General features: G+C 42.1%; 1 protein-coding gene across 1 annotated transcript in view; it reads right to left on the reverse strand.

Annotated features, from left to right (window-relative positions):
- Positions 1–23,842, reverse strand: part of LOC133635404 (uncharacterized) — a 109,142-nt gene that overhangs the window by 35,868 nt on the left and 49,432 nt on the right. Inside the window, exons 19-29 of the mRNA XM_062028581.1 lie at positions 21,306–21,566; positions 16,236–16,496; positions 15,429–15,692; positions 13,027–13,284; positions 12,683–12,946; positions 11,363–11,623; positions 9,576–9,836; positions 8,735–8,998; positions 5,043–5,303; positions 4,714–4,974; positions 104–364 (exon numbers count right to left, since the gene is read on the reverse strand). Of these exons, the coding sequence (XP_061884565.1) occupies positions 104–364; positions 4,714–4,974; positions 5,043–5,303; positions 8,735–8,998; positions 9,576–9,836; positions 11,363–11,623; positions 12,683–12,946; positions 13,027–13,284; positions 15,429–15,692; positions 16,236–16,496; positions 21,306–21,566 (2,877 nt within the window). The remainder of the gene's footprint in view (positions 1–103; positions 365–4,713; positions 4,975–5,042; positions 5,304–8,734; positions 8,999–9,575; positions 9,837–11,362; positions 11,624–12,682; positions 12,947–13,026; positions 13,285–15,428; positions 15,693–16,235; positions 16,497–21,305; positions 21,567–23,842) is intronic.

Below are 23,842 nucleotides of genomic sequence, written 5' to 3' on the forward strand. Positions count from 1 at the left end.
ACTACGCTACTGTATTCATTATAGTGGTATTTGGAGAGCTAAGTTCTTCTGGTACCTGATGACAAAAAAATGTGAGAACCACTGATCAATTGAAATGCCTTACCTGTCTGAATCCACCTTGACGGGCTGTGTCTCCCCACACATCCATCCCTTGATGGGATGACGGTGATGTTGTACTCTTTCCCACAATCCAGCGTGCTCAGATCACAACCGCCGTCTGTCGCGCTGCAGTTATGCTGGCGACCAGAGAGGTCGACGGCGGACACTGCGTACACGACCCCTGCAACGCTGTTGGTCCAGTTTACCCGTACGGTTCCGGTGTCACAGTCCACAGTGGGAAGGAAGGATGACGGAGGACATGGAGCTGACAAGGACATGGTGGAGAAGTAGATAGAAGAAAACCAGCTGACAAGTTGAAATGTTTATCTATTATATTGTAACTTTTAAGAATAATCACATCATTGCTGTGGATTCATTTTGATTAATCATGATTAACTCATTTAAATTAGAGATGTCCGATAATATCGGACTGCCGATATTATCGGCCGATAAATGCTTTAAAATGTAATATCGGAAATTATCGGTATGGGTTTCAAAAAGTAAAATGTATGACTTTTTAAAACGCCGCTGTACGGAGTGGTACACCGACGTAGGGAGAAGTACAGAGCGCCAATAAACCTTAAAGGCACTGCCTTTGGGTGCCGGCCCAATCACATAATATCTACGGCTTTTCACACACACAAGTGAATGCAAAGCATACTTGGTCAACAGCCATACAGGTCACACTGAGGGTGGACGTATAAACAACTTTAACACTGTTACAAATATGCGCCACACTGTGAACCCACACCAAACGAGAATGACAAACACATTTCGGGAGAACATCCGCACCGTAACACAACATAAACACAACAGAACAAATACCCAGAACCCCTTGCAGCACTAACTCTTCCGGGACGCTACAATATACACCCCCCGCTTGAAATGTGGACTCGTCAGACCACAGAACACTTTTCCACTTTGCGTCAGTCCATCTTAGATGAGCTCGGGCCCAGCGAAGCCGGCTGCGTTTCTGGGTGTTGTTGATAAATGTATTTCGCTTTGCATAGTAAGAGTTTTAACTTGCACTTACAGATGTAGTGACCAACTGTAGTTACTGACAGTGGTTTTCTGAAGTGTTCCTGAGCCCATGTGGTGATATCCTTTACACACTGATGTCGCTTTTTGATGCAGTACCGCCTGAAGGGATCGAAGGTCTGTAATATCATCGCTTACGCGCAGTGATTTCTCCAAATTCTCTGAACCTTATTAACAGTTATATTTGGAAAGGATGACGTTTTATATTTGTTTACAAAATACATTGTTGCACGTTTTCTTAATATTTAATGTAAGACTAGGGCAGCGTTTCTCAAAGTGAGGGGCGCGCCCCACTGGTGGGGAATAGAGACATGACAGGTGGGGCGCGAGAAACGGGAGGAAATTTCACTTTACTTTTTTTAATTTTTTTAAATTATATTCTTAGATTATTTTTTTTTACTATGCTTTCATTTTCTATACACACTGTAAATCACTTTGTGATTCTGTCTGTGGAATCCGCTATATAAATAAATGTAAATTACTTATTTTTCCTGTAGGCTTTAAATTTCTCGGTAGGAGCGAAAGTTTGACAGACATAGCAACCGTAACTAATGGGGGCGGGGCTAAGCGGAAGCTTTGTGAATGGCGAGTCACTGTGCGAGGATTTGCTGTTTTGCAAATACATAAAAAATAGAGCCACTGCTGATGAGCTGTTCGAGATAATGGACAGTTTCCTCAAAGAACACGACCTTAAATGGGAAAACTGTGTGGGCTTTTGCTCTGATGGCGCACAGACCATGGCAGGGTAAAGAAACGGGCTGCAGGCTCTAATAAAGAGGGTTGCGCCAAATGCGCATTGGACACAATGTGTCATTCACCGGGAAGCACTCGCGTCAAGGCAGCTCAGCCCCGAACTCAATGAGGTTTTAACAGTGGCAGTGTCAAGCCTGCAACCCCCATTTGAAAAGCTGTGCAGTGCAAAACAGGCTCATTGCAGCCACTAATGCTGGAGTACTGTAAAACTCATGTTCACTTGCAGGGGCGCCGAAAAGGGGGGGGTAAAGGAGACGGATTCTAGGGGCCCATGATGGAGGGGGGCCCAGAGAGGCCCCTAATGATGATGAAATTATAATACAGAAAAAATAATGACACTAAGTTATTAACTAACATATAATTACACATGTTTTATTTTCCATGTCCTGGTAACAATACCTTTATTTGTTTTGGAAGCATCAACACCTGCAGGGCCCTCCCTTCCCCCCTCTATTTACGTAAAATGGTTAAGTATGACTGGATCAGCTGCAGGTAGAGCACCGGCTATTTGTCACAGACATCGCCACAGCGGGCAAAGCGGAGGAGATAGCAGTATGCCTCAAAAATCAGGCAGCCAAAAAAGAAAGGAAAATAAAATAAGAGAGGAGAAGGAGCTGAAGGGTCGACAATATGTCACCCAATATTTCCCCAAAAAAGGTGGGTTTGTTAGTTGTGGTGGAAAGTTATGCATATTAACTTTTTCCCTGTCTGTGGTAATAAACTAGCTCACTTTTCTCACCATGTTAGCTCAAGAAAACTCTGGATTTTTACATTTTACTGCTATATTAGTTAAATAATCAATCCAGTCAAACATTTATCAAGCTGTTCTTATTCAATAATAGTTGATCTGCCCTCTGTCAAAATGATGCCTCATTCTGAACAGAGTCAAGTGCACCAGCAGCAGCAGCAGCAGCAGCTGTCTGTCAGCCCCCAACTCCCCCCTGCCCCTGAATCAGCCCCAGAGCCCCCACATGAGGAAGGAGGTGAGCAGCTGTGTGTGTTGAAATAATAATAATAATAATATAATACAAAATATTATACATTTTACTACAGTCTCAAGAATCAGTGGTGCAGCAAATAAATGACTCAAAATTAATTCCATTGTATTCAGAATACCATTAAAATGCATAATTGTATGTAAAATAGCATCAAAAAATGTTGCCGCTGTGTTGGGGGCCCTGTAAAGATTCTTTTAATGGGGCCCAAAATCCCTAGCGGCGCCCCTGTTCACTTTTCCTGTCTTGCCAAAATGCATAGCTCCTCCTTTTTTTTTGCAAAGATTGCAAAGTGGCACTTTTATTTGATTTATTATTGAACTTGATGAAAGTTATTTGATTTATTATTGAACTTGAAGCAAGTTATAACACTTTTATTTGATTTATTATTGAACTTGATGCAAATTATAACACTTTTATTTGATTTATTATTGAACTCGATGCAAGTTATAACAATTATTTTGATTTATTATTGAACTTGATGCAAGTTATTTGATTTATTATTGAACTTGAAGCAAGTTATAACACTTTTATTTGATTTATTATTGAACTCGATGCAAGTTATAACAATTATTTTGATTTATTATTGAACTTGATGCAAGTCATAACACTTTTGATTTATTATTGAACTTGATGCCTTGCTTTTGAAGAATCCTCCATCAAGTCTTTTATTGGGCGACAAACAATCATCCATGCCACACCCACTTCAAGTCCACTATTTTATTGAAAACTTTTGTTTTATTTATTATTGAACTTGATGCAAGTTATTTGATTTATTATTGAACTTGAAGCAAGTTATAACACTTTTATTTGATTTATTATTGAACTTGAAGCAAGTTATAACACTTTTATTTGATTTATTATTGAACTCGATGCAAGTTACAACACTTTTATTTGATTTATTATTGAACTCGATGCAAGTTATAACAATTATTTTGATTTATTATTGAACTTGATGCAAGTTATAACACTTTTGATTTATTATTGAACTTGATGCCTTGCTTTTGAAGAATCCTCCATCAAGTCTTTTATTGGGCGACAAACAATCATCCATGCCACACCCACTTCAAGTCCACTATTTTATTCAAAACTTTTGTTTTATTTATTATTGAACTTGATGCAAGTTATTTGATTCATTATTGAACTTGATGCAAGTTATAACACTTTTGTTTTATTTGTTATTGAACTTGATGCAAGTTATTTGATTTATTATTGAACTTGATGCAAGTTATTTGATTTATTATTGAACTTGATGCAAGTTATAACACTTTTGTTTTATATATGTTATTGAACTTGATGCAAGTTATTTGATTTATTATTGAACTTGATGCAAGTTATTTGATTTATTATTGAACTTGATGCAAGTTATACCACAGCTGCACAGTTATTTGATTTATTATTGAACTTGATGTTATTTTATGTTATTGAGTTTGAATGTATACAACTTGATGTTACTTGATGTTCAATAAATTTGAAAATGTTAAGCTTGGCATTAGCGTTCTGTTGGGGTGATGGGGGCAGGTGGGGCTTGAAAACTCCCCCTTGTCCAAAGTGGGGGATGACAAAAAAAGTCTGAGAACCACTGGACTAGGGGGACGGTGTGGCGCAGGTTGGGAGAGTGGCCGTGTCAGCAACCTGAGGGTTCCTGGTTCGATCCCCAACCTCGTCACGTCCGTTGTGTCCTTGAGCAAGACACTTCACCCTTGCTCCTGACGGGTCGGGGTTAGCGCCATCAGTGTGTGAATGGGTGAATGTGGAAATAGTGCTACACAAGTATAACCCATTCATTTACCATTGACTAGAGTCATGTCAGCAGAAATGTACTTACCTGTGGTGACCTGCTCTGCTGGGCTGTGGGAACTGTTGCAGGCACCATCTTTGGCCACGACCGTCACGTCGTAGGTGAGACCACACCGCGTGCCCTGCACCACGCAGTGATGGCCGTCTGTCACGCACCCGCTGACGTCACCTTCGCTGCTCAGCAGGGAAGCGTGGAAGTACGGAGCATAACCCGTGGACTGCCAGGTCACGTTGAGGACACCAGACAGACAGTCAAAGTCCTTTTGAATACCGTGTGGTGCACACGGGGCTGAGGGGGGTAAAGACTTAGTTAGAGGGAAAACGTTGCTTGTCAATACCAATACTGTCATGTATCACCTGATTGGATCTCTTCAATGTGACTCCTGGCTCCATTACACTGGTCGTCCACACCCGAGACGTAAACCTGGTATGACTGTCCGCACTGCAGAGCAGGTATGGAACAGGAAGTGCTGCTGGTGTTGCACATCCATCGCTGACCCCGTGCATTCTCTGCTACCGCCGTGTAGGTCACTGAGCCTTGCGAGGCTTGCCACGAGAGTGAGATGTCGTTGGATTCACAAGATGAGTCAACACGTAGCTGGGTTGGAGGGCAGGGAGCTGTCAAAAGTGTACATACACTTGTAAAGAACATCATGTCATGGCTGTCTTGAGTTTCCAATCATTTCTACAACTCTTATTTTTTTGTGATGTAGTGATTGGAGCACATACTTGTTGGTCTCAGAAAACATTCATAAAGTTTGCTTCTTTTATGAATTTATTATGGGTCTACTGGAAATGTGAGGGTCAAAAGTATACATACAGCAATGTTAATATTTGCTTACATGTCCCTTGGCAAGTTTACCTGCAATAAGGCACTTTTGGTAGCCATCCACAAGCTTCTGCTGGAATTTTTGACCACTCCTCTTGACAAAATTGCTGCTGTTCAGCTAAATGTGTTGCTTTTCTGACATGGACTTAGGTTAAGTTAAAGTTAAAGTACCAATGATTGTCACACACACAGACTAGGTGTGGTGAAATTTGTCCTCTGCATTTGACCCATCCCCTTGTTCACCCCCTGGGAGGTGAGGGGAGCAGTGAGCAGGAGCGGTGGCCACGCCCGGGAATCATTTTTGGTGATTTAACCCCCAATTCCAACCCTAGATGCTGACTGCCAAGCAGGGAGGTAATGGGTCCCATTTTTATAGTCCTTGGCATGACTCGGCCGGGGTTTGAACTCACAACCTACCCATCTCAGGGCGGACACTCCAACCACTTGGCCACTGAGTAGGTGACTAGTAGACTTGTTTCTTCAACATCGTCCACAAGTCAGGACTTTGGGAAGGCCATTCTAAAACCTTCATTCTAGCCTGATTTAGTCATTCCTTTACCACTTTTGAGGTGTGTTTGGGGTCATTGTCCTGTTGGAACACCCAACTGCGCCCAAGACCTAACCTGCGGGCTGATGATTTTAGCTTGTCCTGAAGAATTTGGAGGTCATCCTCCTTTTTCATTGTCCCATTTACTCTCTGTAAAGCAGCAGTTCCATTGGCAGCAAAACAGGCCCAGAGCATAATACTACCACCACCATGCTTGACAGTAGGTCTGGTGTTCCTGGGATTAAAGGCCTCACCTTTTCCTCTCCAAACATATTGCTGGGTGTTGTGGCCAAACAGCTACATTTTTGTTTCATCTGACCACAGAACTTTCCTCCAGAAGGTCTTATCTTTGTCCATGTGATGTCAGATGAAACACAAATTGAGCTGTTTGGCCACAATACCCAGCAACATGTGACTGAATGATTAATAATGATGTATGGGGAATGTCTTCCATATGTCATTTCTAAGTGAAAGATGATAAAAAGTTTGGACTGTAAATAGCATTCCTTCAGTTTGCTTACAGATATGACTGCTACATTTCACCAATTAAAGCCGTTAATTCGATTAAGAAAAAGCTTTGATCTGTATTTTGTCTCTTTGATGATTTCCATAATGACTTTAATTAATAAAAATGTATACAATCTATTGTTGTCATAAGATTGCTCCAAAAGAGAGCGGTGCAGCTATGGTGATGTCGCCGTGCTGCTGGTGTGTGTGTGTGTTCTTGTATTTCTACCCTTCTTGAGACAACAAGGAAAAGTAGCTTCCATATGAGGAGGTGTGAACAAGTGATGACATAAATCATGGTCCCAATACGGACAACCATTGCATCTAATAGAGAATGTCTCATTTGCACCCCTGGTGGTGACATCTATCAAAATTAGGGTGGTCCCAAAAAGGAGGGATTTTTCAAATTGACTTTGTGTCGCTTTTAAAAGTGCTCCCCTTCTGGCCAACATATGAAATAACAAGTGTGTGTAAGAAATGTGGCCAAAATTAATTAAAAGAAATACAATAAATATGTATGTAGAAAAATACTGTAATAACTTGAAGTAAATAATGAAGATTAAAAACCAATTACACACAATAAATTTAAAAAATAATTAAATGAATAAAAGCAGTCTTTTTCTAACAATGTGTCGACTTTTTTTCCTAATAAAATTGGGTTCAATTTCTCATATTATTCCTGTTTCTGTAATATTGCAATATTTTCTCGTAAAATTATTACTTTGTTATGTAAAATTATTACTTTTTAAAGGCCTACTGAAAGCCACTACTACCGACCACGCAGTCTGATAGTTTATATATCAATGATGAAATCTTAGCATTGCAACACATGCCAATACGGCCGGGTTAACTTATAAATTGCAATTTTAAATTTCCCGCTAAACTTCCGGTTGAAAACGTCTATGTATGATGACGTATGCACGTGACGTCAATAGTTAAACGGAAGTATTGAATCCAATACAAAAAAGCTCTGCTTTCATCTCAAAATTCCACATTATTTTGGACATCTGTGTTAGTGAATCTTTTGCAATTTGTTTAATGAACAATGAAGACTGCAAAGAAGAAAGTTGTAGGTGGGATCGGTGTATTAGCGGCTGGCTGCAGCAACACAACCAGGAGGACTTTGAGTTGGATAGCAGACGCGCTATCCAACGCTAGCCGCCGACCGCACGGAGGATCGGGTGAAGTCCTTCGTCCTTCCGTCGATCGCTGGAACGCAGGTGAGCACGGGTGTTGATGAGCAGATGAGGGCTGGCTGGCGTAGGTGGAGCGCTAATGTTTTTATCATAGCTCAGTGAGGTCCCGTTGCTAAGTTAGCTTCAATGGCGTCGTTAGCAACAGCATTGTTAAGCTTCGCCAAGCTGGAAAGCATTAACCGTGTAGTTACATGTTCATGGTTTAATAGTATAGTTGATTTTCTGTCTATCCTTCCAGTCAGGGGCTTATTTATTTTGTTTCTATATGCATTCAAGCACGATGCTATCACGTTAGCTCCGTAGCTAAAGAGCTTCGCCGATGTATTGTAGTGGAGATAAAAGTCACTGTGAATGTCCATTTCGCGTTCTCCACTCTCATTTTCAAGAGGATATAGTATCCGAGATGGTTTAAAGTACAAATCCGTGATCCACAATAGAAAAAGGAGAAAGTGTGGAATCCAATGAACCCTTGTACCTAAGTTACGGTCAGAGCGAAAAAAGATACGTCGTGCACTGCACTCTAGTCCTTCACTCTCACGTCCCTCATCCACAAATCTTTCATCCTGGCTCAAATTAATGGGGTAATCGTCGCTTTCTCGGTCCGAATCGCTCTCGCTGCTGGTGTAAACAATGGGGAAATGTGAGGAGCCTTTCAACCTGTGACGTCACGCTACTTCCGGTACAGGCAAGGCTTTTTTTATCAGCGACCTAAAGTTGCAAACTTTATCGTCGATGTTCTCTACTAAATCCTTTCAGCAAAAATATGGCAATATCGCGAAATGATCAAGTATTACACATAGAATGGATCTGCTATCCCCGTTTAAATAAGAAAATGTCATTTGAGTAAGCCTTTAATGCAAAATGGTGACAATTGTCAAACAAAATTCTGACTTTTATCACAATATTGCCAAATTGAAATACAAAGTATTGAAAAAAATGTTATCAAACAATTGTGCTTGTGGTTAGTTACCTGTGGTCATGCGGTGCCAGTCCTGGGAAGGACTGGGGCAATCCTGTCCTTGTCCGATGACACTTATTTTGTAGCTCTCCCCACAGCGCAGAGAGCTGATGTTACAGGAGGTGCCGTTGGTGGAACAAGTCTCGGCGTGTGCGACGTTGAAGGCGTCGGCGGAGGCGTTGTAGTAGCGAATTCCACTCCCTCGTGTCCAGGACACCACAACCGTGTTGGCGTCACAGTCCAGTGTCGTCTCCAGACCACTGTGAGGACAAGGACCTACACAGAGACAACATTCAAAGATGGAAATACTGACTTTTACTCGTGGGAGCAACACTTCCTGGTTACGGTTTTGTGTTTGACTTTGCATCATTGTGGACCTGATCTGATACTCTTCCATATCAGTAGGTGGCAGCAGGTAGCTAATTGCTTTGTAGATGTCGGAAACAGCGGGAGGCAGTGTGCAGGTAAAAAGGTGTCTAATGCTTAAACCAAAAATAAACAAAAGGTGAGTGCCCCTAAGAAAAGACATTGAAGCTTAGGGAAGGCTATGCAGAACGAAACTAAAGCTGAACTGGCTACAAAGTAAACAAAAACAGAATGCTGGACGACAGCAAAGACTTACTGTGGACAATCGACAATGTCCCCATGAAGAAGGATAAAAACAACTGCAATATTCTTGATTGCTAAAACAAAGTAGATGCGGGAAATATCGCTCAAAGGAAGACAGGAAAATACCAAAAAAAGGCAAAAAGACACCAAAATAGGAGCGCATGACAAAACAAACAAAACACAATCTGTCGCCCATTTCTACCATTAAGCAGTGTTAGTTGTATTACAGCGGCGTTCCGTTTACCTGTGCTGGCGTGGACAGGCTCGCTGGCCACACTGACGCAGGTGTCATGGCGAGCCACGACAGCGATGGTGTAATCTTGTCCACACGCCAGGTAAGGAAAATCACAATTGGTGTCAGTGGTGTTGCATTCGGCGTTGTGGCCCAGATTGCCCCGTGCGTACGCCGTGTAAGACGCGGCACCGCCCGATCCATCCCACGTTACCACGGCGATGCCGGTATCGCAGTCCACAAGTGCCGTCACGTGGGTGGGCATGCAGGGCGCTGGTGGTGGAGGGACGCAGGTAATATAAGGTCACTGCTATACATGTTATTCATTTAACTATATGATTAAATAAAGGCTATCTATGAAAGTAAAAAAAACATGATTTTTAAAACAATTTGTTAAATAAAACTTTCAAGTTACTGTTGGATAAAACGGCAAAATATAAATGTTTTAATTTATTATAAATTATTTTGAATAATTATACAAATAAAGGTTTAAAAAAATAAATGTGTTAATTAAAACAATTACATTGTATGTGTTTACAACAATTCTGATGATTTTTTAGAAAACAATGATACATTAAATTATATTACATTACATAATATAATTCAAAATTAACTATATAGTGTATATTTTATTGTAGACAATATAGCCACAGGGTAATTTAATTAAGTACTGTATTTTCCAGACTATAGGCCGCTCATATTTTTCCCCCTATGCTTTGAACCCTGCGGCTTAGAAAACGGTGCGGCTAATAATGTTTTCATAAAACGCCGACAGAGACACTGAAAAGGTGTGTTATTGTTTGTGCTATGGTGCCATCTTTTGGAGAAGTTTGCTCACTGCATGTGCTATGGGTTGAACATCTACAGTGTTTTTTTTCCTCTTTAGTGCCTTGAACCGGAAGTACAAGTACATAACGTTTATGCTCGTATGGTTTCTTCATTCATCACTCCGAGCAACGTTTGCAAGTTTTACAATATAACCAAAACAATTCCAACTTACTACACCTTCACGTTTGACCGTGTTTTCCGGCATCTTTGCGCGCCCTATTGTAATGTAATCATTTGCATTAGCTAATACGCTAACACGTTTACGCGTGTCTGTGCTAGTATTCATAACTAGCAATGGCTTTTTTTTTTTTTTTAGTATTGTTTCCGTTTCAAAAATTCTTCAGTAAATTCACCAAAATGTCACCATGGTTTTATTGCGTCTGTTTAGCTGATTGGAGAGCTACCTTCCACAGCTGGTGGGTCCATGACGATGACATCCGTTTTGTTTGATGAGCCGTTTTACTGCCATGTTACAGACACAATTAAGGTATGTAAGTAAACATTTACAAAAATGTTCTTTGTATATAACTCATTTCACAATGTATATATATGCGGCTTATAGTCAGGTGTGGCTAATATATGGAAAAATATATTTATTTGTATTCAAAAATTTAGTGGGTGTGGCTTATATACCGGTGCGCTCTATAGTTCGGGAAATATGATAATTAGTTGTTGTTTTTTGACACTACAACCACATTTGTATATGTTCTATTGTACTGAAATGTTGCAAACTGGCACAAAACAATAACAATAACAATAAAACAAATATGAAAGATTTTATGAGTAAATATTCTGTAAATAAACCAAATATTCTGACTGAAATTTGCTGTAGTGTACTGAAAGAGTACTACATCCAGACTAATTTAATATTATATACAATTGTGTAAATCATATTGGTAAATATCACTGGTATAGATAAGCCCGCTCATCATAACTAATAATGTTTACAGTTAGTTTGTGATTGTTTGCACCTGTGTCCAACTGTTGGGCAAACACGACATCACTGCTGCATGAATTGGTGTGCCCGACCACGCTGATAATGTAGCTCTCTCCACACAGCAGCTGGTCAAAGGTACAGTTGGAACTGCTGGAGTTACAGACGGTCGTAAGTCCTCTGCTGTCCACAGCTGACACCACCTGTGTCTGATCCGGACCGACATTCCCCCAGGTCACCAACGCCGTGTTTGTGCTACAGTGGAGATTCACCGTCACACTGTTTGGTTCACAGGGTGCTGAACATCAATAGGAATAAGAAAAAGACAGTAAGGGATTTATCACTGACAGAGGATTTATTTATTTTTTTAAACATTTCTATTCACATTTTTTTATAAAACAAAAAATACATTAAGATTTTGTAAACACTATAAAAAAGTTGCGTTTATATACAGTATTTAACAAGTATAAAATGTCAATGTACGCCAGTACAGTTATTGCGAAAACATTGAGCATTCAAATAGAACTTTTTTTGAAACACAGACATCATGCTTGGACTAATACCCACAAAATAAAAATAAAAATAAATAAATAAGTAAATAAATAATACATAATAATATATAATAAATAAATAAATAAATACATAAATAAATGATGAATAAATGAATAAATAAATAAATACATAAATAAATAATAAATAAATACATAAATAAATAAAAAATAAATAATAAATAAATAAATGAATGAATGAATAAATAAATATTTCATCCATCCATCCATCCATCCATCCATTTTCTACCAATTGTCCTTTTGGGGTCGCGGGGGGTGCTGGAGCCTATCTCAGCTGCATTCGTGCGGAAGGCAGTGTACACCCTGGACGTGTTGGCCCCGTCATCGCGGGGCCAACACAGATAGACAGACAACATTCACACTCACATTCACACACTAGGGCCAATAAATAATAATAAATAATAAATAATAATATATAATAATAAATAAATAAATAATAAATAATAAATAATAAATAAAATAAAAATAAAAATAAAATAAAATGCTACATTCATATACAAACCCCAAAAGCAGTGAAGTTGTCATGTTGTGTAAATGGTAAATAAAACCAGAATACAATGATTTGCAAATCCTTTTCAACTTATATTCAATTGAATAGACTGCAAAGACAAGATACTTAAAACTGGAAAACTTTGTTATTTTTTTGCAAATATTAGCTCATTTGGAATTTAATGCCATCGACATGTTTCAGAAAAGCTGGCACAAGTGGCAAAAAAGACTGAGAAAGTTGAGGAATGCTCATCAAACTCTTGTTTTATTTTCCTGATTGAAATGAAACGGGTTCTTACCTGACTGCATCATGTAGTCGGAACCCTTTATCGTTCCACAGCTGACTGAAGGTGTTGTGACAACGACGCCGTAGAAGAGGCCACATTTGAGGTTCTGGATGGTGCAGCGGGTGTTTGAGGTGTTGCAGGTCGCGCGAGTGTCATCGCTGCCGATGGCGATGGCCGTGTAGGAGGTCACGTGGCCAACGCTCCCACTCCACTGCACCGCAAAGGAGTTATTGCTGCAATGGAGCTCTGCCTCAACACTGTCAGGCAAGCAAGGCGCTGCAAGGACATACATTTACCATAATTTACCAATATCCATCCATTTCCATCCAGGAAAATTAATTAATTTAAATCCATACCTGAGTCAAATGTCACGGTAGCCCCTGTGGGACTGTCACAGGATGAACTGGAAGCGATAACCGTTGCTGTGTACTGATATCCACAGTCCAACTTTACCGAACAGGCGGTTGAGTCGGTGGAGCAGGTGGCAACGTGACCGTGGGCGCCGGTCACCGTGGCTGTGTAGTTGGCAGCATGAGCACTCGGGGCCCAGGTCAGTGTTCCCAAGTTGGTGCCACACTCGGCGCTCACTGCCAGGTCTGTTGGAGGGCAGGGAGCTGACGGAGACAACACAACACTCTCATACGCATATTCTGGTAAAACATGTAAATAGGTTGTTTTCCTTCTCTGAGTTGAGTTCAAACACACACTGTAGTGCTAAAAGTATTTGGCCACCCATCCAAATGATGAGAATCAGGTGTCCTAACCACTTTGCCCGGCCACAGGTGTATCAAATCAAGCACTTAGGCATGGAGACTGTTTCTACAAACATTTGTGAAAGAATGGGCCGCTCTCAGTGATTTCCAGCGTGGAACTGTCACAGGATGCCACCCGTGCAACAAATCCAGTCGCAAAATTTCCTCGTTCCTAAATATTCCAAAGTCAACTGCCGGCTTTATTATAAGAAAATGGAAGAGTTTGGAAACAACAGCAACTCAGCCACCAAGTGGTAGGCCACGTAAACTGACAGAGAGGTCAGCATAGTGCAAAGACTTTCTGCACAGTCAGTTGCTACAGAGCTCCAAACTTCATGTGACCTTCCAACTAGCCCACGTACAGTACGCAGAGAGCTTCATGGAATGGGTTTCCATGGCTGAGCAGCTGCATCTAAGCCATACATCACCAAGTCCAATGCAAAGCGTGGGATGCAGTGGTGTAAAGGACATCACCACTGGACTCTAGAGCAGTGGAGACGCCTTCTCTGGAGTGATGAATCACACTTTTCCATCTGGCAATCTGATGGACCAGTCTGGGTTTGGAGGTTGCCAGGAGAACGCTACATTTCGGACTGCATCGCGCCACGTGTGAAATTTGGTGGGGGAGGAATTATGGTGTGGGGGGTTGTTTTTCAGGAGTTGGGCTTGGCCCCTTGTTCCAGTAAAAGGAACACTTCAGAAAACCACCGTCAGTAACTACAGTTCGTCGATACTTATGTAAATGCAAGGTAAAACTCTACTATGCAAAGCCAAAGCCATTTTATCAACAACACCCAGAAACACCGCCTGCTTCGCCGGGCCCAAACTCATCCAAGATGGACTGATGCAAAGTGGAAAAGTGTCCACACTTCAAATTGTTTTTGGAAACTGTGGACGTCCTGTCCTCTGGAGCAAAGAGGAAAAGAACCATCCGGATTGTTATAATTGTAAAAGCCAGCATGTGTGATGGTATGGGGGTGTATTAGTGCCCAAGACATGGGTAACTTACACATCTGTGAAGGCGCCATTAATGCTGAAAGGTGCATACAGGTTTTGGAGCAACATATGTTGCCATCCAAGCAACCTTATAATGGACGCCCCTGCTTATTTCTGCAAGACAATGCCAAGCCACGTGTCACAACTGCGTGGCTTTGTAGTAAAAGAGTGCGGGTACTAGACTGGCCTGCCTGTAGTCCAGACCTGTCTCCCATTGAAAATGTGTGGCGCATTATGAAGCCTAAAATACCACAACGGATGATTTGAAAATCATTGTATTGTCTTTTTATTTATGATTTACCCAACGTGACAACTTCACTGGTTTTGGGTTTTGTACATACCCTTTCAAATATAATTAAAAATTGCTAAACTGTAGCCCAATGGATTTTATAATGGGGAAAATGCCTCAAAATAAACATTAGCTTTAAAAGTAAGTTTTTATCATGAATTGAACAAATAAAAATTAAAAAAAAATTAAAAAAATAAACATTTGCTTTAAAAGTAAGTTATTGTGAATAGAAGAAAAAAAAAGGCCCCAAAATAAACATTAGCTCTAAAAGTAAGTTATCATGAATTGAAAAAAAAATTAAAAATAAAAAAGGCCTCAAAATAAACATTCGCTTTAAAAGTAAGTTATTGTGAATTGAAAAAATAAATAAATAAAAAAAAAAGCCTCAAAATAAACATTAGCTTTAAAAATAAGTTATCGTGAATTGAAAAAAAAATGCCTCAAAATAAACATTAGCTTTAAAAGTAAGTTGTTATCGTGAATTGAAAAAAATATATATACCGTATATAAAAATGCCTCAAAATAAACATTAGCTTTAAAAGTAAGTTGTTATCGTGAATTTATAAAAACAATTTTCTGTATTGTGTAGTTATAATGATATGCTTTTACTTGTAATTGTATTGAATTGTGGACCCCAGGAAGACTAGCGGGTTGTTGAGGCAACCAGCTAATGGGGATCCTTAATAAAAATCAAATCAAATTGTTGTACTTCGATATTCACCTGTTTGTGCTTGTATCGTCTGACTGAGATTACTGGTGCACTCTGAGTCCATTGCAGAGACAGCGAGCAAGTACAACTGTCCACACTGGAGGCCGCCGATCACATGGGACCTTTGAGTTGCGGCATAGGTGACGCCGGTGCCACCGTCTTCCTCTGTGTGGATCGTATAGGTAGCGCCATCCTCTGGACTCGGGTCCCAGCTTACTGTGATGTCATTGTTAGCGCAGGTTGTTACGCCAGCCACTGATGTTGGCGGGCAGATGACTACAATAAAAAATTAAAAAAATAAAGTAATATATCAGAATCAGAATACCTTTATTGTCATTGTATGGAAACAACGAAATTGGACAGCAATCCAGCTCAGTCATAAAATAGTCTTAAGACAACAAACAATAATACAACAATTTAAAATTTAAAAACATAATAAAATGTTAAAAACATATTGCACAGTAGATCTCTTTCAGAGGTAAGCAAGTTAATAAAGTGGTGAGTGTTCAGGTATGTGCAGAGTTTAGGGCAATAACAGCTCTAGGATAGAAACTGTTTTTCAATCTATTTGTCCTTGCTTTGATGGTCTTATAGCGCCTCCCTGAGGGCAAGAGTTCAAGCCAGTGGTGACCTGGGTGGGATGAGTCCCTGAGGATGCTGTTTGTGTATATGATACAAATTACAAAAATGTGGCACATCTAATGAAGTGTACAAACACAATATGAAACATATATTTCAAGGAATGCATGTTTGAGAGCGGCGTGAGAATTGTGAGTAAATTCGCAGTTGCGAAAGTAACTTAGACGAAATATTTCATACCTGATTGAAAAGTTTGAGGCAGACTGGGCTCGCTCCGACATCCCTTCCCGACCGTGGCGACCGTGACGACGGCTGTCTCGCCACAGCCCAGGTCTCCGAGCGAACAGGACGCATCGCTGGAGTTGCAGCGGTGATAGCCGTTAGTGGCGGTCACCGCGGTGACTTCATAGCCGTCTGCCTGCACAGCAGCATCCCAGGTCACGTGGACCAGGTTACTGCTACACCGCAGGGTGACCTGCACATTGGTGGGAGGACAGGGTCCTATGGCAAAATTAATGAAAGAGGAGGATGAATTTGAGAAAAATAAGGCAAATATCAATCAATCAATCATCAATCAATGTTTACTTATATAGCCCTAAATCACGAGTGTAAAATAATAGTGTAATATTACAATATTCAGTCACTTCCATGTATTCACGGACTACTTCAAAACGGTGGCCTTTGTACTGATAGTACTCGGATACAATGTCCTGGGCATGACGCTAAAGTGCATCCGGCAGTGGAGGCTCCTCTATGGGGTCTTGGAGCACTAGGAGGTTAACCCCTTTACTACTGTTACCCCAGGTGGCCCTTGGCAAAGGCCTAGTACCTGACTGCCCCCTAGCCAGGGATACGGTGAAGACCTCAACGGCGGAGCAGGCGGAAGACGGTAAATGTAAGAACCACCACAACGGCGGAAGAAGGCACCCCCACATCCATGTGGGCCCAGTTATGGGGAAATAACAACCCAAGACCTCAACGGTGGAACAGGCGGAGGATGGTTGCTAACCCTATGGAGCGTCACAACGGCTGGGATGGCGGAAGAAGGCTGCAGCAGAAAAGGGTCCCCAGTCGTCTTGGACTCCATGCCACTGGACCCTGACCCGGATCTGTCAAGGATCGTGTGGTGACTGTCTGTGCACCAGTCTCCCCACGTTAAACAAAGTCACGCACAGGCATCCTCCATAAAGGGATACCCCCCTACCAGGGGGACCGTGTAGTAGAATTTCTGACCTTTGACCTATATTGCATGTCTAGTAAGAATGTACGCTCATTTAATTTCTCTTCTATTCTGTGCCAGTGGGACAAAAGTGAATATTAAGTCGTGCCAACCTGTCTACAGAATGTGTTGACTGTCTAAAGGATTCAAGTTGTTATGGAACAGATAGGGATAACAAAAAGACATTGACGCATTAGATAACAAACAATGACGCACAAGAGACATATAAAAAATGGCAGAAGACCGGAACTCGACAGTGATTTTGGCTTGTGTGTGTCTTGTTTACTCCGGAGTAACATGTGGTCTGTCTGCACGGCCAACTTAATTCAACCAGCACTTCTGATAATGGGGAAATAAATTTGTTGTACTAAACTACTTTTGTTGCCTGCTTAAGCTTCGGACAATCCACTACACCAGGGGTGTCAAAGTCAAATGGACGGAGGGCCAAATAAAAAATTTAGCTACAAGCCGAGGGCCGGACTGTTCGAATGTTCATTGAAAAATTTTTAAATGACGCATATAGTCTAGTGAACCTAATTGAACCTACTGAAAACCTAACAAATATATTCCAATATGATCAGATAAATAAAGCAATATTTTCTTATGGCTCTGTCAGTAATCTTTAATTTTCAACAGACACAAAAGACAAATTTCCTTTATATAAAAATCCCCATAACATGAACATTAAATGAAAGAAACCGGTATTCAAGGCACCATCAGTAGCCTATATTTTCTATTTTAGCAAAAGTGGGCTAAATTTACTTCAAAGAAAAAAACAATAATAGCAATTTTCTATCATCCACTCAACTGAAATATTTTTAAAATATAATTAAATTGAAATACAATAAAATAAAGTGCAAAAATCTATAAATCAAAAACAACACTTTGTTTAAGGAGAAGTAACATGCAGTGAAAACAAATATTAAACTTTAACTTTTAAACTTGAATTGAGTAAAAACTCTAAATATGTGATTGCACAGTAATGTTCACATTAAACCCCCCTCCTCCCTCCGTGGGAGGGAGGCGAGTTGGGTGCCCGAAACCCCCCGCTGGTTTCGGCCCGCCCCTTGGCGCGCGTGGCACGGCGGGCTCCGCGACCCGACGGCTGGCCCTCGTGGCTTGACGGCGGGCGCGTCCCGACGGGCCGCGCGTAGGGGTCAAACGCAGAAGTCTCAGGGCCTCGTGGTGAGGGGGTGGCCTGCGGGTTTCGGCCCGCTTGACCCCCCCGCTCCGCTTGGCGCGCGCGGCACATGACGGGTTCCGCCACCGACGCTCGGGCTGCAGCCCGACGGTGGTGCGGGCCCGGCGGTGACGCGCGGTTTGGGGAAACAAAGCAGAAGTCTCAGGGCCTCGGGGCCGGGTTTCGGCCCGCCCCCTTGGCGCGCGTGGCACGGCGGGCTCCGCGACTGACGGCCGGGCTGCAGCCCTTCGGCCGGCAGGCGCGTCCCGGCGGGCCGCTCGCCCCCTTTCGGAACCTTGGACCGGCATCCGCTTGGTGCGTGTAAAAGATCTGCGGTCTGCGGGCCGGTTCTAATAATAAATCAAGATCATCCCAAGGGCCGTAAAAAACCTTCTCGCGGGCCGGATATGGCCCGCGGGCCTTGACTCTGACATATGTGCACTACACCGTCATACTCGCTTAGAGTGACCGCCGATGACTCGGATACAGTTCAGTGTAGAGCTTTTGATTGATTGAGACTTTTATTAGTAGATTGCACAGTACAGTACATATACTGTACAATTGACCACAAAATGGTAACACCCGAATAAGTTTTTCAACTTGTTTAAGTCGGGGTCCACTGTGCTCTGTATTTAGGAAGGGTTCCGATATATGGCGGCCCTTTCATATAACTACAATAAATAAGGCCCTACTGCTCACACAAACAGACCCCACATATGATACAGTGGAACCTCAACTTGAGAGTGTTTCGAGATTAAAACTGTCTCTTTGCAAGTTGCAATCAAAATTGTTAGTCACGAGCATCCCCGCTATTAGTTGCCATGGAAAATGCCACAGTGAGCCGTGTAAGGTCCAAACATCTGAATATGACGTGCAAGCGTTTGCTTATTGCTAGAGATCCATCCACTTGACATCACATGGACAAAGATAGGACCTTCTGGAGGAAAGTTTTGTGGTCAGATGGAACACAAATTTAGCTGTTTGGCCACAATACCCAGCAATATGTTTGGAGGAGAAAAAGGTGAGGACTTTAATCCCAGGAACATCATCCCTACCGTCAAGCATGGTGGTGGTAGTATCATGCTCTGGGCCTGTTTTGCTGCAAATGGAACTGGTGCTTTACAGAGAGTAAATGGGACAATGAAAAAGGAGGATGACCTCCAAATTCTTCAGGACAAGCTAAAATCATCAGCCCGGAGGTTGGGTCTTGGGCGCAGTTAGGTGTTCCAACAGGACAATGACCCCAAACACACGTCAAAAGTGGTAAAGGAATGGCTCAATCAGAATCACTAGAATGAAGGTTTTGGAATGGCCTTCCCAAAGTCTTGACTTAAACGTGTGGACAATGCTGAAGAAACAAGTCCATGTCAGAAAACCAACACATTTAGCTGAACTGCACCAATTTTGTCAAGAGGAGTGGTCAAAAACTCAAGCAGAAGCTTGTGGATGGCTACCAAAAGCGCCTTATTGCAGGTAAACTTGCCAAGGGACATGTAAGCAAATATTAACATTGCTGTATGTATACTTTTCGAATGGACAATGAAGGTGAAGGCAAAAGAGTGAGGAGTGTCCTGACCAGATATCTATATCCCGAGATTGATTGTTGTAAAATGTTCTTTGTCACATTGTTTAATTTCACGTGTCCATTAGAAATGTCATTAATTTATGACGTCTCAGGTGTGATTCACTACCATAGGGCCCCACAGCACACTGGATTCCAGTTCATTGAAATACCACAACACTGGATATTATTCAGATAAGTTACATTTAAGAACTTGCACACAAAGCAACACTGGAGGTGACTATGACGTGCGCATTTTCCGCTCATGCGTATTAGGTTGCGTTGTGCCGGCTTAAGGAGGGGTAAGGGGGTCTTAAACGACCATTGTGTGTGTGTGGACAAGGATAAGGTTAGGTGGGATTTACCCTGGATAACCTTAGCCGGCTTAGTGTAGAAGGGGCCTGAGCATGCGCAATTGTTTCTTGGTGGTGAGAAAGAATTTGCCATCAATCCCACGTGGGTGCTCGGGCCCTGAAGCACCCACGGGATAGGCGGCTATGAGTTGAGGTACTACTGTCTATAAATTAAATATATCCATCCATCTTCTTCCGCTTATCCGAGGTCGGGTCGCGGGGGAAGCAGCCTAAGCAGGGAAGCCCAGACTTCCCTCTCCCCAGCCACTTCGTCCAGCTCCTCCTGGGGGATCCCGAGGCGTTCCCAGGCCAGCCGGGAGACATAGTCTTCCCAACGTGTCCTGGGTCTTCCCCGTGGCCTCCTACCGGTCGGACGTGCCCGAAACACCTCCCTAGGGAGGCGTTCGGGTGGCATCCTGACCAGATGCCCGAACCACCTCATCTGGCTCCTCTCCATGTGGAGGAGCAGTGGCTTTACTTTGAGCTCTCCCTGGATGACAGAGCTTCTCACCCTATCTCTAAGGGAGAGACCCGCCACCCGGCGGAGGAAACTCATTTCGGCCGCTTGTACCCATGATCTTGTCCTTTCGGTCATAACCCAAAGCTCATGACCATAGGTGAGGATGGGAACGTAGATCGACCGGTAACTTGAGAGCTTTGCCTTCCGGCTCAGCTCCTTCTTCACCACAACGGATCGATACAGCGTCCGCATTACTGAAGACGCCGCACCGATCCGCCTGTCGATCTCACCACACCACTCTTCCCTCACTCGTGAACAAGACTCCGAGGTACTTGAACTCCTCCACTTGGGGCAGGGTCTCCTCCCCAACCCGGAGATGGCACTCCACCCTTTTCCGGGCGAGAACCATGGACTCAGACTTGGGGGTGCTGATTAAAAAATACTGTACTTAAAAACATTAAAATGATGCAGTTTTGATGCAAATACAAGCAATGTAACAAGTAAGTACAGGTATGTCCAGTAAGGTGTCACCTTTACCTGCAATGAATGTGTAGGGATCGCTGCCCAAGCCCCGGCAGAGGTCAGATATTGGAGTGACAACGATGGCGTACGTCTGGTCACAGAGCATTCCGGGCAGGTGACAACTGGTGTCGTTTGAGTTGCAGTGTTCCACGTCACCGTTAATGCCTTGTGCCGTCACATTGTACCACTTTGCACCAGGACTGTGCTGCCAGCTCACTGCTGCCGTGTTGCCTTCACAAAGCAGGGAGGCTTGGACGTCCATCGGAGCGCATGGTGCTGGTGAACAGAAACAGAAATATAAACATAACATATTAGTTGAGGTAGACTTTCTTGAAGCCATAGGACATTTTGGTCAATTATAATGTTTACACAGTAATACAGAAATCCTTTATGTATATTTGAAATATTTATATTATTTTTTTACTTTCATTGTTGGTAGAAAAATAATGTAAACAGAACAACAATATTGTACTCGTTGTTTTTAAGATTTATGTATCTCAGATTTCCATATCCAAATTACTTGAATTAAAGGTAATAATTTCATGTCGAATCATCATTAATTAGCCCTGGTATGTCAAAAGGCATTAATAAATCATGTTCTTTTCGAATAACTTTATAACTTGTAACGGTAGTCCAGAGGGGATATGCTCATTTAAAAATTTGAGATTTACAGCCCCGAAATCCTGTTATCGTTTTCATTTCGATTGCCCCGCCCTCCACCGTTTGACCAACTAGAAAGTCCGTGAGTGTGTCACATCCAGGTTGCCAGTTATACACCACCCTCTTCGCCTGGCTACTGCCACTGGTAAAGTTACTAAACATGCCAGACCTTAGTAAATCCAAAAGGCGTCATTACGATTCTCAACTTAATCATGACAAAGCCAGGAACAGAACGAGGATTTGTATCGGGGATGCCTTTGAAAGATGGAGACCATTGAAGGTGGAGAAGATTTTTTTCATATGACGCCAAACTTGCTAATTTCCTCCCTTGATAGGTAAGTCAGGCATTTACGTTTTCTTATTACTTGTAATAAATGGAAATGGACATTTCGTATGTAAACTATATTGTCCAATACAGTCTATGATCTTGTCTAGCAAAGCTAGGATGCTCGTGCAACGAATGCTTAGGAGCAAAGCACCATCACACTAGTGTAGCTTAGCATGCTAACCTGGTCAATGACACATGGACATACAAGCTAAGGGGGGAAAAATATGCCCGTTAGCTTGTATGTCGATGTGTCATCCAACTAACATATTTTTGACAAATAAAACCTATGTGGATATGGCATACTTGCCAACCCTCCCGTTTTTAGCGGGAGACTCCCGGTATTCAGCGCCTCTCCCGATAACCTCCCGGCAGAAATGTTCTCCAGACAAACTCCCGGTATTCAGCCGGAGCTGGAGGCCATGCCCCCTCCAGCTCAATGCGGACCTGAGTGGGGACAGCCAGTTCTCACGTCCGCTTTCCCACAATATAAACAGCTTACCTGCCCAATGACGTCATAACATCTACGGCTTTTAGAGAGTAGAGTGCACAACTGCGCACACAACAAGGAGACGAAGCAGAAGAACGAGGAAGTTACAGACATGGCGACGCCGTCGACGAGCAAGATGAAGAAATACGCTTGCAAGTTCCAAAACGAATGGAAACAAGAATTTCAGTTCATCCTGGACAGTTCGAAGGGGAAGGGGTATGTTGCCTGTACATTATGTAGAACAGACTTCTCCATTGAACACGGTGGCCGAAATGATATACTCATTCATGAACGGAGAAGTTAAACAGGACAATGCTGCCATCTACTGGATAGCCTCCAGAACACTGAAATTCAAGTATTTATTTTATAAAATATATATATATATATATATATATATATATATATATATATATATATATATATATATATATATATATATATATATATATATATATATATATATATATATAAAATACTTGAGTTGGTGAATTCTAGCTGTAAATATACTCTCCTCTTAACCACGCCCCCCACCCCGACCACGAACCCCCCCCCTCCCGATATCGGAGGTCTCAAGGTTGGCAAGTATGATATGGGTAGTGTCAGTGCCTATTTCGTTCTCAATATGCTGATACGCTGAGGAAATGCGTTCCAACATTAGCACGACTAATTGTGGTTTCTGGTACTGTATGTGCATCAGGCACATACGGGGTGGTATTTGCTTGGCACAACATAATGCATCACATGTAATGATTTTCTACTTTGTGTATCGACATGATAGTAGGCTACCTGTATATGATTTATGCGTAACGTGGTTTTTGCGTAACGTGGGTTGGCTCATAGAATGGCACTCTGCACTGAAAGATGGTGATGTGCGTACATGGAAGAGACTGCAGTGCGTCAGGTTGGATGCAACATGGGGTTATGCTGTATGAGAGGCCGTTAGGGACATTATTCAGAATGACCTCTTACATACACTACTGAAATGCTCTCACATAAACAACTGAAATGTTATTCTCTCACACACACTACTGAAACACTCTTATACACACTACTGACCAACAAGTATGTGCTCCAATC

Source organism: Entelurus aequoreus, linkage group LG19, assembly GCF_033978785.1.
Source record: "Entelurus aequoreus isolate RoL-2023_Sb linkage group LG19, RoL_Eaeq_v1.1, whole genome shotgun sequence".
Lineage (NCBI taxonomy): Eukaryota > Metazoa > Chordata > Actinopteri > Syngnathiformes > Syngnathidae > Entelurus > Entelurus aequoreus.